Here is a 16233-nt window from a genome sequence, read left to right as displayed (position 1 = left end):
TAGGGCATAGACCTCACCGCCTACATTTTGCAACAAGTTCCCTAGGATGAAGTTTTTCGCAGGTCCCTGGCTAGATTTTCACAGACCCCCCCCCCCCCCCACCTTCTCTATATTGAATTTTATAGTGTGAAAAACAAAAAATGCTGAAAACCATATCAGGTTCCGGGCTGCAGCTCTGACTGTCCCACTCTTGTGAGGGGTCATGCCCGAGGCCCTCATGTCCATAAGTACGGTAGGGACATTATGATATTTGTATAGTACAATAAATTTTGAAAATAAGTAGGAAATGTGTAGACTGTTTATTATCAGCTAAGTAATGGACTAACATAGCATCACTTTGCCTGGGGGGGAGGGGGGTGGGGGAGTGATGTTGAGACGGTTCTGGTAGAACTCGGACCAGCGGGGAGATCAATAAATTCTAGGCCAGTGGTCTGGATGCCAATTTTCTTAGCAAAATTTTCGTTCAGTATAAATTCAATGAAAAAATTATTTCAATACGTATAAAGGATCTTGCTTCTATAGATGAGAGTTCAAGACTCAGGGTAAGACAGGGGGGCCACGAGGAAAAAAAAAATGGTTCAAAGGGGGGGGGGGGCCACGGGCAAAAAAAAAGGTTAAGAAACACTGATCTAGGATACTTTTCTATTCTTTTAGTAATACTTCCATCCGATGGATGTCGCTACAAATACGTGCAAAAAAAAAAGTGCGGGAAATGTTCTTTTTTTCGGACGCCGAAAAGAAAATTGTGACGAGAGAATATCTCGGCGAACGATTGTGAAAAGACCGGTTTATTTTCGGACGTGCTTTTTCTTTTTTCATTTTTCTTTTTCGTTTGAATCTTCTTCAAGAGGAGATTCTCCTCCTCCTCCTCCTGCACGCACATTCCCATCGACTTATAAACTATTATAATTCTTTTCTTTTCGTTCTATACTTTCCTTGAATAGTTTTGTGAGGTTTTTCTTTTCCACTCGGTAAATCATATCTTATACAACCGCATCTTGTGACTGCTTGGATTTACTTGTTATTTATTTTATTATTTTATTATTATTATTATTTTTCTTTCACTCTCTCGAGTAAGTGTTTAGCGAAACCTTCCTCCGCTATTACATGCCACTCTGTGTCAGTGTTCTTAAACGGACTGGACCTGGACGTCGGCGGTGTTGTTGTTGTTGTTGGTGGTGTTTGTGCGATTAAGGAATTTTTGTTTTTAAATTGTATTTTAGGATTATTATTATAATTGTTGTTTCAAGGGAACGAAAATGTTTATGATGGTGCGCGGTTGCCGGTTTGTGTTAATGTGCGGTCTTTTCTGCACGTGTTTGATGTACATACCCGGTTCGGTGTTCGGCAAGAAACTGTTCGATATTCATTGGAATTCATCTAATCCCATGTAAGTTCCATGTATTTTTTTTTTTTTTTTTCATTCATTGAAACATGAATATGAAAAAATTTCAGGTTTTTACACATTTTTGACTGCCGTTGTGTTTGAGCAGCAACGCTTTGTTGGAAAAAAACATTTTTCGCTTAATTTTAAAATTTTTGCATGAAATTAATATTTTTGAAAATTGAAAAGTCTAATTAGTGTCATGATATTTTTTTTTCAAATTTGTTTACAAAGAAATTAAATTTTTTTTTACTCTTCAAATATCAAATTTTTGGAAATTTTATCCTAATTTTCGATCTGGAAATATCCAATTTTTCGAATCTTCTCAAATATGTCAGTTAGGCAACCAGTTATTATACATAAAAAAAATTGTGCAATTTGGTCATGAATTAGAGGAACGGCTAAAAATGGGTAAATAGATAAAATTATTCATTATATATTGTCATTTGATTTTAATTAATTTAAGTTTTTTTTTCCCAGTTAATTCACGAGTTTTTTTAAATTTAAAAATAATTTGAGGGTAGTTTTTCCTCTCGGATCAGTAACTGATGAATATTAACCCTTTGAGGACCAATGGGCGCATTTGTCCCTATGTAAAATATTGATTAAACACATGAACGAAGGTGATTTTATTTACTATCAAATATGTAATCTGACACGTATTTTTCATCGTTTCAGCACTGGAAGTTACATATTAGCATCGCCGATCAGAAAACGTTGCGAAAAATTGCAATTTTATTTTGCAATGCATGTAGTTAGTTCTATGATAAATAGATGACTCATTTCAACACCTAAAAACTTTGTGTTACTTCATAAATTCTTGTGGTCCTGAAATCAACTATTATTCGGAATCTGATATAGCTGTATTGCTTTAAATCAGGCACTTTATGGTAGCTCGCGAGCACCTTGATTATGAGTAAAACTTCTAAAAATGCTCGAGTTGATCTTTAATCCGACCTAGAAGTAGAATTCAAATATCAGCTGATTTTAATTTGATTATACGTCACGGTTGTGTACGGGTTCTCTTCTAGTGATGATGTTTATAGACAGTGCTCGCAAAGATGTTGTATCTGAACCACCGTTCGATACCTTGTGAAAAATACAGGAGTACGAACGACTCTTTCTTATCATTATCACTTTCTTCAGCCACTGAATGTATTCTTTCAAGAGAGTTTAAATATGGTGAAAAAAGTTATGCACTTTCTTCTGAGCACTTCGTGACTGAAAACGTGTCAAACGATGTACGAGTGATAAACAGGGTTGAATTTCTCTAATGGATATTAGTTACAATGCTTTTTCTTCTATTTATAAAACATAATATAGAAAATGTAGGTATATGCAGGATAACTTATCAAAAATAATGACAATTTTATGTGATCTGAAACGTGTAATTCGGATACAAAAACAAAATGTAAAGCCACAACAGGCAAAACAAGTCCAACAAGGCGGCTAAAAAAATTAAAGAAAAATGGTAAAAAATTAAGAAAAACTTCAATAACACTTACTTATAATATAATTTAGAATTCATCTACAATTAATCCACAATGAAACTGATGTACAATTAATCCACAATGAAACTGATGTACAATTAATCCACAATGAAACTGATGTACAATTAATCCACAATGAAACTGATGTACAATTAATCCACAATGAAACTGATGTACAATTAATCCACAATGAAACTGATGTACAATTAATCCACAATGAAACTGATGTACAATTAATCCACAATGAAACTGATGTACAATTAATCCACAATGAAACTGATGTACAATTAATCCACAATGAAACTGATGTACAATTAATCCACAATGAAATTCATCTACAACAAAAGTCATCCACAATTCATTTGCAAATTCTCATCTACAATCAAATTACCCACAATTCATTTGCAAATTCTCATCTACAATCAAATTACCCACAATTCATTTGCAAATTCTCATCTACAATCAAATTACCCACAATTCATTTGCAAATTCTCATCTACAATCAAATTACCCACAATTCATTTGCAAATTCCCATCTACAATCAAATTACCCACAATTCATTTGCAAATTCCCATCTACAATCAAATTACCCACAATTAATTTATAATGAAATTCATCAACAATTCATCTACAATCAAATTCGTACACAATTCATCTACAATCAAATTCATACACGATTCATCTACAATCAAATTCATACACAATTCGTCTGCAATCAAATTCATACACAATTCATCTACAATCAAATTCATACACGATGCATCTACAATCAAATTCATACACAATTCATCTACAATCAAATTCATACACAATTCGTCTGCAATCAAATTCATACACAATTCATCTACAATCAAATTCATACACGATTCATCTACAATCAAATTCATACACAATTCATCTACAATCAAATTCATACACAATTCGTCTGCAATCAAATTCATACACAATTCATCTACAATCAAATTCATACACAATTCGTCTGCAACCAAATTCCCCCCGAAAATTCATTTACAATTCAAGCAAAGACATTTTGGTAAAAAGGTGTAAACCCAACTCCGAATAGCTCCTTCATTGTCAAGCTTAACTTTTAAGATATATACATTGTCATTTTTTTTATCGAAAGATTTTAATGTGACCGAAATTATGACAAAATTATCAAGAGGTATTTGTGACAAATCGGTGGAAATCAATAATTAAGATTAGTTTTTAATTTTATAACCTTTAAAATGCTCCGTTGACGAAAAGATGGTGGAAGAAGAACAAAATTATACTCTTTTTTTTTTTTAATATATAAAAACTTGAATAACATTCCACAACTGTATTCAATACTTTTGATAGAACTAACACATGTTTAACACCTGACAACACGTCAACGAGTACCATCTGCCAACACATTTATGAGGTTTTCTTAACGGTAGACTATTGATATGCATTGTATGCTATCCATCGCTTGGAAAAATGTGACGTCATGCGCATGGCCCCCATATACGGGGGACTGACAGGGCCCGGGACAGTTCGCATCATTTTTTGCTTTTCACGCTATAAATGAATTACAGAAGAGGCCCGTTAAAAGTCTGACCGGGGGTCCCGCAAAAGATCCCAAGCTAGGGGACCCACTATAGGATGTGGGGGCCATGGTCATGTGGATAATTTAAATTTATTAAAAATTATTTATAATTAAAATGAAATCTTTAGAATAAATGTTTCTGATTAAAAATTCAGACAGTTTCTTATTAACGCATTCCTTAAATATTTAGCAAAAAATGATCAGCCGTCCATTGTAATTTTAAATAGAAATTTTTACGAAACGTATTACGCGTATTTCGTAACGTCACAATCAGCATTAACATTAAAAGAAAATTTACAAAGATTCTATTTGATTTCAAATCAAATCAGTCTTGTTGAAAAAAAATTTTTTTTACTGCTTATACGACTAAAATTAAATTAATTCAAAAAAATTAAATTTTTATTGCGTAATTAACACTGAAAGTGTTAAGGTATCCGACTATCTTTCTTGTGACTTTTCTATATAATGGTACTGGAAGGAACTTTAATAACATTTTTTGGTAGAAAGTGTGTCAGAAAGGTGAAAATAATAACAAATTGTGGACTGATGTAATTTTCTATAAAAAAAGTCATTTTTATGTCAAATTTTGAGCAAATTTCTTGTAATATTAGAACATTCAGCTAGTAATGATGCAGGTTGTGAACCAAAAATTTAAAACATAGTCTCTCAAACTTATTGTTCCATCGCCCCCTTCTTTAGAAAATTTTTATTCCTACCGCCCCCAACTCAAGAAAGTCCATGGGATCCTATACTTAACCCATATCTTCTACCACCCTCTTGGACCATTCCAACGTCCCGGCGATATTGCCCACTTTGGGAACCACTGCTTTAAAAAGATTGTCTGGTACGCTCATAAGTTACATCTAAATCTGTTGATTCATAACCTTAACATCTGGCAGAATAATCATATTATAAGACAGGCATCTTCAATCCCTTGCTCGTGACCAACGCAGTGAAGCCCTGAAGTATCCAGAGTGCTCGATGCTCGTGACCGATTTCATGCTCGCGAGTACTTGATCAACGTTAGAATTGAATTTCTTGAAAAAAATTGCTTTCTAGGATTGAAATCTTCCTGATTTCATGGATTCGTACGTCGAACTTGCCGAAAAGAGTGCTCTTCTTTTGGCGATGGATACAAACAGTGCTCGGAACTTGAAAAAGGTTGAAGACCTCTGTTATAAGACAAGATTTGTAATTTATAGGAAATAAAATTTTTTGGAAAATGTAACCCCAATCAGCATTAAAACACTAACAAAATTTACAAAAGATACTATTTCATTTCGAATCAAATCAATTTTGGTGAAAAAAAATTAGAAGAAAAAAACATTTTACTGTTATAATGCGAAAACAATTTAATTTTTATTTTGTGAATAACACTGAAAGTGATTTATTTAAGGTATTCGATTACCTCTCTTGTCACTTTTTCTATAACATGGTACTGGAGTGAACTTTAATTATTAATTAATTAACATTTTCGATAGAAAGTGTAGTGGGGGTAAAAAGTCTCCCCTTCTTAAAAAGGGGGGAACAGTAATAAATTTCGGACTGTCCATGTCATTTTCTACGAAAAAATCATTTCTTATGTCAAATTTTTAAGCAAAATTCATGTAATATTCGAAACTCGATTGTAAAACATTTTATGAATGAAATGTTTTGTTATATCCACAGTACATTCAGATAGTAATGGTGCAGGTTACGAACCAAAATTTAAAGAGTTGTATGGTATGCTCATAAATTACAATCAAATCTGTTAATGTACGTGTGAATTTTTTTGAAATTTCATTCAACACATCGTTTGTAAAACACAGTAACACATGTATGTAATAGACCTCAGATTTTGCTTCATAACCTTAACAATACACGACAAAATATATTAAAATTTTCTTATGATACAGAGAAATCATGTTTCAAACTCAAGTAGAATGTCAAAAATAGTATTCTTCGTAAAACATGTTTGAAGTTTTTATTCACTGATTACTAGTATGTAAAAACGAAATACAATTACTCGTAACTTCGATTCTAAGCGTTATATAAACAAAACTAGGCCTGTTTTAGAATCATAAGAGAGAGAAAATTGGGGCTTTTCATAAAGAATACATTAAAATTTCCTTCCAAATTACATTTCAAACGTAGTCGGATACCTTAACGTCGAAACCAAACACATAGAAAATTGGCCTATCATTATCCAATCAATTAATTTTCTTCTGAAAGTCAACTGAAACAAAACAAAAATCCAAAAATAATGAAAATTAAGACTCGATGAAAGACATAATGAGATCTTGATAGTACAGAAATTACAGCAAATTTCGAATTAAAAGGTTCATTCACATTGAAAGCGTAGAAAAAATTTGAAATATCGACTATACAAATGCTTGTACAGGGTTTATATGTTAAAGATAAATGTGATAAATCCGGTTATTATGCATAATCACCGACTATTTTGAGCTTTCATAAAAATGGAAAATAAAAATCGATATTTTCTTCCAAAATGACACTTTTACACGTAGTCGAATACCGTGAATGAAAAATGTTTTTTTAAATACACACAATCGATCTACATTATCATTATAAGAAAACTCACAAAAGTAACAAATTTAAAATCAAATAAATTTTTATTTAAAACTGTTATTAGAAAGAAATTATGAAAGTTTTACATATAAAAAACTGTTTTTGTGCGATGGAAATCCTTCATTTTATGCAAAACATTCTAAAATGAGTGCTTTAATGATTATTTGATTTTTAAATTTTTTTTTAAATATATAATGTTATGGTAAATGTGATAAATTGGTTATTATAGATAATAACCGGTTGTTATGTATACTTACTAATCGTCTTGGTAAGTTTGATAAATTTATGACTTTTACCGGCGAATATGAATAATATATTCGTTCCAAACGTCTTTGGTTAATTTGATAAATACTAAAAAAAATTATCACTTTTGCCAACAATTATGCATAATAACCAAGTGTAATCCGTGAATTTGATAAATATGAAAAAAATTACAAATGAGTCAAGTACAGTATAGGTGATGCATATAATCGGAAAACCCGATATAATATGATAACTAATTTTACGATCGTGCCCCTATTTAATGATAAATACATGCATGAATTATCATGTATTGTATCTCATATAGTACGTACGATTCATCATGTTTACCAACGACGCGAAGTTTGGGTATTCACCGGTAAAAGTAATAGATGTAGGAAAATTTATCGAATTTATCAAAGACTCTTGGGTACTACGCATAATCGCCGGTAAGAGTGATAAATTTAGGGAAATTTATGAAACTTACCAAAAAAAAAAAATGTTTGGTAAGTATGCATAATAACCGATTATATTATGTATAATAACAGCATTTATCACATTTACCGTACCATTTATATATGACTAAATATATATCTGATTTACCTACTGATAAGATAGGTCACTGAGGATTTACTTTCGATATTATTCTTAGATAATGCAAATACCATGAAATATTATTAATAAAGACCTTTCCAGTATATTTTCCAACCACCGGAAAAAAAAAAAAATCATATATATTTCTTCCCATTACAAATCAATGTCCCATGTGTCTGACTATTACCAATATATATGGAAAGCCGGAAAATTTCGATTGTTTTTTTTTTCTTATTTCTGGAATGTTCTATGATATAAATAAGTAAGCGCCATCTTAGAAAGTCTTTCGTATGCTTCGCTGACTTTTATTCTCAAAAAGGTACGCCGCCTGTGTAACAACATGCATTGTAAGAAAATAATAATAATGATGATAATGGTGATACGATTGTTTATCGTCCGGAGTGGTAAATGATCGCAATAAACATTCGGAATTGTATTCCCATTATATTATGAGATTACGATTATCATTTCTCTAAATATATATGGATGACATATTCATATACGAAATATTTTCAACGTAGAAATGTTAGTAAAATATTTATGAGCGGATATATTCTGTCATTCCTTCTTTCTTGATCCGGATCTTGATTTACATACGTCAATGTTGAGTGATGATAACGCTTCTTAGAGCTGCGATTGTCAATTGTGGCCTGAAAAGAGCGGTGCATATTGTCACGCGTTTATGAAAGGTTTTGAAATGGGGGAGGACTTTTTTTGCTCTGCGGGGCCGTCTTAATGCATGGGCACATCTGGACGTGGCCCGGGGATCTAAAGTACATAGTGAACACTTTGTAATGAGATTCGGTGCCATGATATTTGATAGTAAGTATAAAAATTGGAGCAGGCAGTTGGAGCTAGGTAGGGGCCCTCAAAACATCGCTATGCCCGGGGGCCTCATGGGGCTGTTAAGCTGGTTCTGCCAATGACGATGGGTTCGTGGGACCCCGATGGATGATGTGGCGCTAGATTCTCTTCCGTCAGTGCCACTTCTCAAGGGGTTGCCAGGATGAGTTGGTCGCAGAACGATGAATTGGCGTTTTCCGCCGGCCTTTAGTTGGTTAATTGTTTGGAACGAATCTCGGCACGTGGCTGTTGTTTCATTGTAGAGCCATTCACGCATTACACTGCATTTTTTTAGTGTTTGGCATTACTGTTCACACAGGCTCCATCCTATAATCAGTAGCTGAGGCATCTTGCGTATATGTGACATCTATTAGTATTGTTCTCTTTCAAGTACGAATAAGAGACGACCGACAAGACAAGCTGTGTCCTTACAGCAATTTATCATTAGAAGGTGATGGGACTGAATTTTCTGAAGTCTTTGTTTAAACGGTTCATGCTGAGCGTACGATTTGCTGTAGGCAGCCGTTTCAGCTCTTTTAGCCCTAAACGATCTTTGAGTCATCCCCATGAAAACGTATTGAAATAATTGCTTACAAAAACAAATGTAAATTTGTGCTTTTAGCACATTTGTAATTGGAAAATACATCAACACAGCAATTTAATTAATTAAAGTAGATTCTCAGATTAGCTAAAATGGTTAATTAACGGCAAAATGTGCAGTTTGTCTGCATGTTATCTATAATACGTGCAGGCTGTATAACACAACTGTTTTCTATAAACAGAAAAATCTTAGTAAAGTTGAATAGTTGTTATCTTGAGTTTTATTTTCAATTCCCTCAATTCGGTACGTTTTTATCTCTGAACACGTAAAATTTCAGTAGCTCTCAAAAAATGATACCGACGGAGGGGATCAACTTTTTCTAGATAAAAGCAAAAACGTATCGTGTTTACACACAGCGTATTTTGCACTACTTCACCAACCACCAACTCTGGCCATATCGATATATAGCAGTTTACTGCCATTAACGAGTTGGGTTGGAAACGAAGGCACCATCTATTGGTGGTCGCCTCAAGCTCGTTGGGGAAAATGTATATTCAATTACACATTGGAACATACAGGATTGAAACAAATTTTCTTGGATTTTTGTTTCTTGATTTGCTGAAAGAGTGTAAACAAAACTGTGTAATCTTAGGAGAAAATTTGGTGTCGTAAATGCTTGGGAATGGGGGGGGGGGGGAGGGGAGAGAACATTAAAAGCTGTGAAAAATTCTTTGGCACATTTTGGTGGAAAAATACACAGAAAACCTTCAGTAAAATTCTGGCTATCCTCAATTTTGAATAGTTATTAGGAGAAAATGCAACTATTTCTCTTGTTTCGTGCCCTATTACCGTTTAAGAATGGAAATATTTCATTTCTTGTTTCGATTTTACTCACAAAAATATTTGAACCAAACTTACCTAATCGAAAGGAACATTCCGATAGATATGTCGGAATACGCAGTTAGTTATTGATTAACGCAGTAGGAAGAACTCTTTAATACACACCATATTAACCACGTACAGTACCCCTCTTAACAGATACCCCCTTCCCAGATGCGGTCACCCCTCTTTTACGGCCAAATAATAATAGAATGTCAAAAACATCTCATGTGTTTACTACTTCGATATAGAAATAAATTTTACTGCTTGCAATCAAAAAAATACAGTATTCAAATTACTCTGTTGTAGCTTAGAAAAAATCCGGAGCAAAGCATTGAAAAAAATGAGGAAAAGAAATTAATTTAGGGAATTTTTTTATTCTTAATTACTGCATTTTAACTATTATTGTATAAAGATCCCTCCCTGATTTTTTGGGCTTAATTTGGAAAAAAAGTTGAAAAGATATACAGTAAAACCTATCTTTTACGGACATCGACGGGACAAAAAAATTTGTCCGTAAGAGAGAGTTGACATTATTCAGGGGTTTCAAATGTATACTTTTATCATACAAGAGTAAATTATTATTTGGCCGTAAAAGAGGGGTGACCACATCTGAGAAGCCCTCCTTATTTTGGGATCGAATTTTCGAGGAAAGGGGTTTCTTATACACATTATACACGTTAAAATACGGTCTTTAGAATTGAAAATTGAAATCAATGTGAAAATTATACAATAAATCCAACTAATGATATAACCTAGTCAACAAATTTGATTTATAAGATTACACTGTAAATTATACGAAAATATCATTTTAAAAATCAATAAATTTGAAACATCATACATAAAAATTATATTTTGAAAATTCAATTTCAAATTTAAAAATTAGAAATTTTGAAAAAATGATTTAAAAATTAATTTTTTAAAAAATTAAAAAACTTCAAACTAAAAATTTAAAATTAGCATTTGAACTTTTTTAAATGAAAGAAAAGGTATTTATGATAGAAATAAAATAAAACCGAAACCAAAATACGGTAATTAAAAAAAAAATAAATGAAATTACATTAGAAGAATTATAAATCACAATGCAATGACTGAAAAAATAAATTTGACATTGATAAATAAAAATTCAAAAACAATTTGAAAAAAATACTACTCAGAATCGATGAAAAATTCAGTAATAATCTAAAAACTACCATGTCATTTCAATTGAATTTGAAACATAAAATATAAATTTTGAAGTTGATAAAATATGCAGTTTAAAGGGATAAAATATGCAGTTTAAATGGATAAAATATGCAGTTTAAATGGATAAAATATGCAGTTTAAATGGATAAAATATGCAGTTTAAATGGATAAAATATGCAGTTTAAATGGATAAAATATGCAGTTTAAATGGATGAAAATACAATTTGAAATTGATCAAAAATACAATTTGAAATTGATCAAGAATACAATTTTAAAGTGGTAAAAAAGGATATTTAAATTGATAGAAAATATAAAATTTAAATTGATAGAAAATATAAAATTTAAATTGATAGAAAATATAAAATTTAAATTGATAGAAAATATAAAATTTAAATTGATAGAAAATATAAAATTTAAATTGTTAAAAAAGTGCAATTTGAAATTGATAAAAGATGCAATTTAAAGTGATAAAAGATACAATTTAAAGTGATAAAAGGTACAATTTAAAGTGATAAAAGGTACAATTTGAAACTGTAAAATACACAATTTGAAATAGATGAAAACACAATTTTCAAATTAAAGAAAAATACAATTAACATATAGATAAAAAGTTACTAAAAAAATACTATTTGAAATTCATGAAAAATCCAATAATAATTTAATAAAAAATACAATTCACTATTAATGAAACATCAAAAATAATTCGAAATCGACAGAAAATTATAACTTTTAATCAACTTCAATCGACAAACTACATAGTTATCTACTTTAATCAAGAAAAAATTATAATTTTATGGGTTAACTTATTCTTAATAAGTGAATCCATACATGTAATAAAACTTTAAAACAATCAAATATCCAAGCAACATTCATTTCTTGATCTTCAAAAAAAATTCGAAATCAATGTAAAAGTGAAAAAAAATAATTTGAAATTGACAAAAAAGTGAAAATAATTTGAAATTGACAAAAAAGTGAAAATAATTTGAAATTGACAAAAAAGTGAAAATAATTTGAAATTGACAAAAAAGTGAAAATAATTTGAAATTGACACAGAAGTGAAAATAATTTGAAATTAACAAAAAAGTGAAAATAATTTGAAATCGACACAAAAAGTGAAAATAATTCTAAATTGACAAAAAAGTGAAAATAATTCGAAATTGACAAAAAAGTGAAATAATTGAATCCAAGTATAAAACTACAAAATAATCAAATAACTCAGAAACGGTCACCAATATTTTTCCTATTTCTGATCTTCATAATCAAGTCCTGGTTTCAATCGATGAGTTATCGACCCGAAGAGCTATTAGTCGAACTTCGATTTAATCGATGTGACTATCGCGTAATATATAATGAAATATAAAAGAACCTCACATTCATATTTTTTTCCCCCCATCTTCTTGCATCCCCTACCTAAAATCATTAAGGTCCCGCGTAATATATATCACAGATATTAATCTAGGAGTATCTCAAATGACATGCAACACCAAAATATAAAGCAAAAAATAGGTTATTATATTGAAAAAAAGAGGGAAAAACACACCGACATGGCGGATATATATTAGCTTTTTTATTTTTTATATTTTTAACACATTTTATAGTTTATTATTTTCATCGTTTCATTACGTTCTACTTGTTGTTCTTTAAATTTGATGGAGGGGAATTTATTAACCGGTTTAATCACCTGTCATGTGTAATAATTAATGCTTTTCCGTACGCACATACCATCGAGCCCCGTGGGAAGAATGGCATTTGCTGCTATAAATATCGCTATAATTACCGAAGACACTGTGATAATCAAGTATTTTTTAGCGTAGGTGATGCGTTTTAAAGTGTTTAATATTGCCGTCATCTGTATGATAATTTGTTATTGACAACAACAAAAAAAATTAATCGAATTTTTTTTACTAAATTTTGCGGCACGCGTGTGTTCTTTAGTTGGCGATGCACTAGTTTTACGTGGTACAGTAACCCGCCCCCCCTAACGAACACCCCCCTCAGATGCGATCACCTCTCCTTTGCGGCCAAATAATATGATTTCCTCTTGTATAACAAAAGTGTGCATTTCAAACCCCCCTGATTAACGGCCCCCCCTTCTTTTACGGACGAATTTTTTTTTTTTGGCCCGTCGGTGACCGCAAAAGAGAGGTTCTGCTGTACTTGGTGTACCGTAATTTCGCACAACTATGGTCCAAAATAACACCATTTTCTTCATTAATCATCTTAATCATTCTGTATTCAAGCTATTCAAAAAAATTTTTCTTGCTGATATTGGCTGTAGAAAGATCAATCATTAGTTAAATGCCTTTTTTTTATTCCTTATGTAGCTTAAATATGGATTTTTTTTTAAATTAAATTTTGGACCATAGTTGTGTTACGAAGTTCCAACTATAGTCTATCAAATATTTTGTGTTATAAATTGCTTACGAACCATAGTTGAGAGAATGTACTACAACTATATCATATATATCCATCTTTATCCTCTTTGCTAGAAGATGATGAAGAAGTAGTTTTTCTAAATTCGACCCCTAAAGGGGTCAAAAGGGGAGTTCCATCATGAAATTTGGTCAGAAGTTTCGTTTCATGACGTAAATACTAACCATGAAGGGTTTTTTTTTCGAAATTCAACCGCCAAGGGGGTTGCAGGGGGCCTCAGTAGTGGGGGGAGGAGTCGTATGGAGAAATCAGCCGAGCCGAAACCGTTGAAACCAAAATACAACCCCCTAAGAGAGGGGGTTCAAAGGTTATATGGAGCAATCAATCATCATTGAGCCGAAGTCGCTGAAACCATAAATATGAAATTTAGTCAATAATGCATTTTATAAAGTAGATACCCACTAAGACAGGATTTCTGAAAATTCATCCCCCCAAGGGGGTCATGAAGGCTTCAAAAGTTACAAGGGGGAAATCATCGACAAGTAATTTTCCGATTACCAAACTCACGCGACCGACAGCTTGTGGTCCATACAAATGGGTGGATCATAGTTGAGAGCGAAAAGTACAATTTTCTATTATTTTTCCAAAATATTTTATACGCACGCAACCGTAAAATGTTTATCAAACATATACAAGTACTAAATTACCTGTAATAGAGAACACCAATAGCGCAAAAAAGCTCGATGTAGTAACTTGTAGCTGAGGAAGTTTCCAGCTGGACACGATAACGTGAAAAACATAACGCCCAACTAACAGCTGATTCGCGGGAAAGTATCGGAGAGAGGGCGTCCAAACCACATCTCCATATTACGTTATCTATGCTTTTTGCTTTATAGTAATTAAATTGCCTATTAGATGTTGTTGTTAGCATTTCAACTATCGATGTTTTAGTGAGCACGGGCCATAGTTGTGTGGAAAATTACGGTATTGAAACTGTCGATAAAATTCCTTATTTTAATTTATATTTTCGGAATTTGTATTGAAATCGACATTACAGATGATGAATTTCACATTCTTCAAAATCTAATCTTAGTGGGGGGGATTCGGTCCACATTCGGCGTTAGGATGAGCATTTGAGCCACTGATCTATTCTACAATGGGGTATTCAAGGGAGCCTTTAAAAAGAAGAGAAATGGTATCATTTATGGATTCCGCATTCTCCCTTGTGGCGAGAAAGAGAATTCACATTATAGGTGATGGCTTCTACATTCTATGGCAGTATAGGCAATGTGGGTTCTATCGCGTGCGGGTGGGGCGATGGAATGAGTTGGGATGATTTGTGGGGTGGGAGGGGGGAAGCTATATGTTTAGTATACGATCTTATGGGTTGGCTGGAGTTGGTGGCGATAAGAACAAGCAATTTTTGAAGGGGTGATGGGATAAAAAGTTTGGGAAACTATGTTTTATGGTAATGCAAACGTGGAGTTAGGTCCTTATACAGTGTAAATATTAGAATTCACATCAGTGATGGGTTCCGCGTCCCTTATTAGGATAAGCATTCGCATGACAGATCATGAGTTTCACATTCTGGAGTAACTTAACGGGGACTTGTGGTCTATATCCTGCGTGAAATTAGAACTCGCATCAGTGATGGGTCCCGCACCCCTTATCACGATGAGAATTCACTTATGAGTTCCATAGTATTATAATTTAAAGAGGACTTTTCGATCCATTCTACGCGGTGCAGTTTCAGATCACTTGAGCAGCTCGCGGTACATTTACAGAAACTTAAAACACACCATGGCGCGAATACAGATCACTCAAGTGGCACGAGGTGCGGTTCCAGATCATTTGAGTGGAAATCATTTATGTGACCTACGATGCAGTTTCAAATAACTTAAGTCATCGACGGCGTGGTTCCACATAACTTAAGCGACCCGCGGTACAGTTCCAGATCATTTGAGCGGCTCGAGACAAATTGGAAAATAACTCAAGTGACTCGTGGCACAGTTCTAGAACATTTAAGTGACCCCCGGCTCAGTTCCAGGTATTAATATTTCCCATTTGCGCTCATTAAAGCCCAGCTTAGCCCATTATTTACCATTGTCCACTTTGTGGGACGCTTGTTTTTCTTTCTAATTAAACAATGCAATTGAAAATTTTTTCCCACAAATAGTTTTTCCTTCGTATTTCATTCATGTTGTCATATTAATGTAATTTTTTGAAAAAGTGAATTAATGGAGTTTTGGCATATAACAAGAGAACGCGTGTTGCAAAATTCTTTCGGAAAACAATATTCGTGGGCACAATTCGATTAAGTTACCCTCGATACAGTTTTATATCACTCGAGCAGCTGGTGGCACATTTACAGACCACTTTAGTGATCCGCCGCGGCACATTTACAGACCACTTTAGTGACCCGCCGCGGCAAATTTACAAACCCACTTAAGTGAGCCGCCGCGGCACATTTACAAACCCACTTAAGTGAGCCGCCGCGGCACATTTACAGACCACTTTAGTGATCCACCGCGGCACATTTGCAGACCACTTAAGTGATCCGCCGCGGCA

At 32.9% G+C, this 16233-nt stretch overlaps 1 protein-coding gene across 1 annotated transcript in view; it reads left to right on the top strand.

Moving 5' to 3' along the window:
- The first annotated feature begins 993 nt into the window (after positions 1-993).
- Positions 994-16233, top strand: part of LOC149080754 (ephrin-B2-like) — a 418983-nt gene continuing 403743 nt past the window's right edge. Inside the window, exon 1 of the mRNA XM_089237444.1 lies at positions 994-1390. Within this exon, the coding sequence (XP_089093570.1) occupies positions 1260-1390 (131 nt within the window). The 5' untranslated portion in view covers positions 994-1259. The remainder of the gene's footprint in view (positions 1391-16233) is intronic.

This window comes from Pholcus phalangioides, unplaced genomic scaffold (assembly GCF_987345545.1).
Source record: "Pholcus phalangioides strain wild (caught in Gottingen) unplaced genomic scaffold, Ppha-v1.0 ptg000010l_1, whole genome shotgun sequence".
Lineage (NCBI taxonomy): Eukaryota > Metazoa > Arthropoda > Arachnida > Araneae > Pholcidae > Pholcus > Pholcus phalangioides.
The sequence above is the reverse complement of the archived record's forward strand: the minus strand, read 5'-3'. Positions and strand labels throughout refer to the sequence as shown.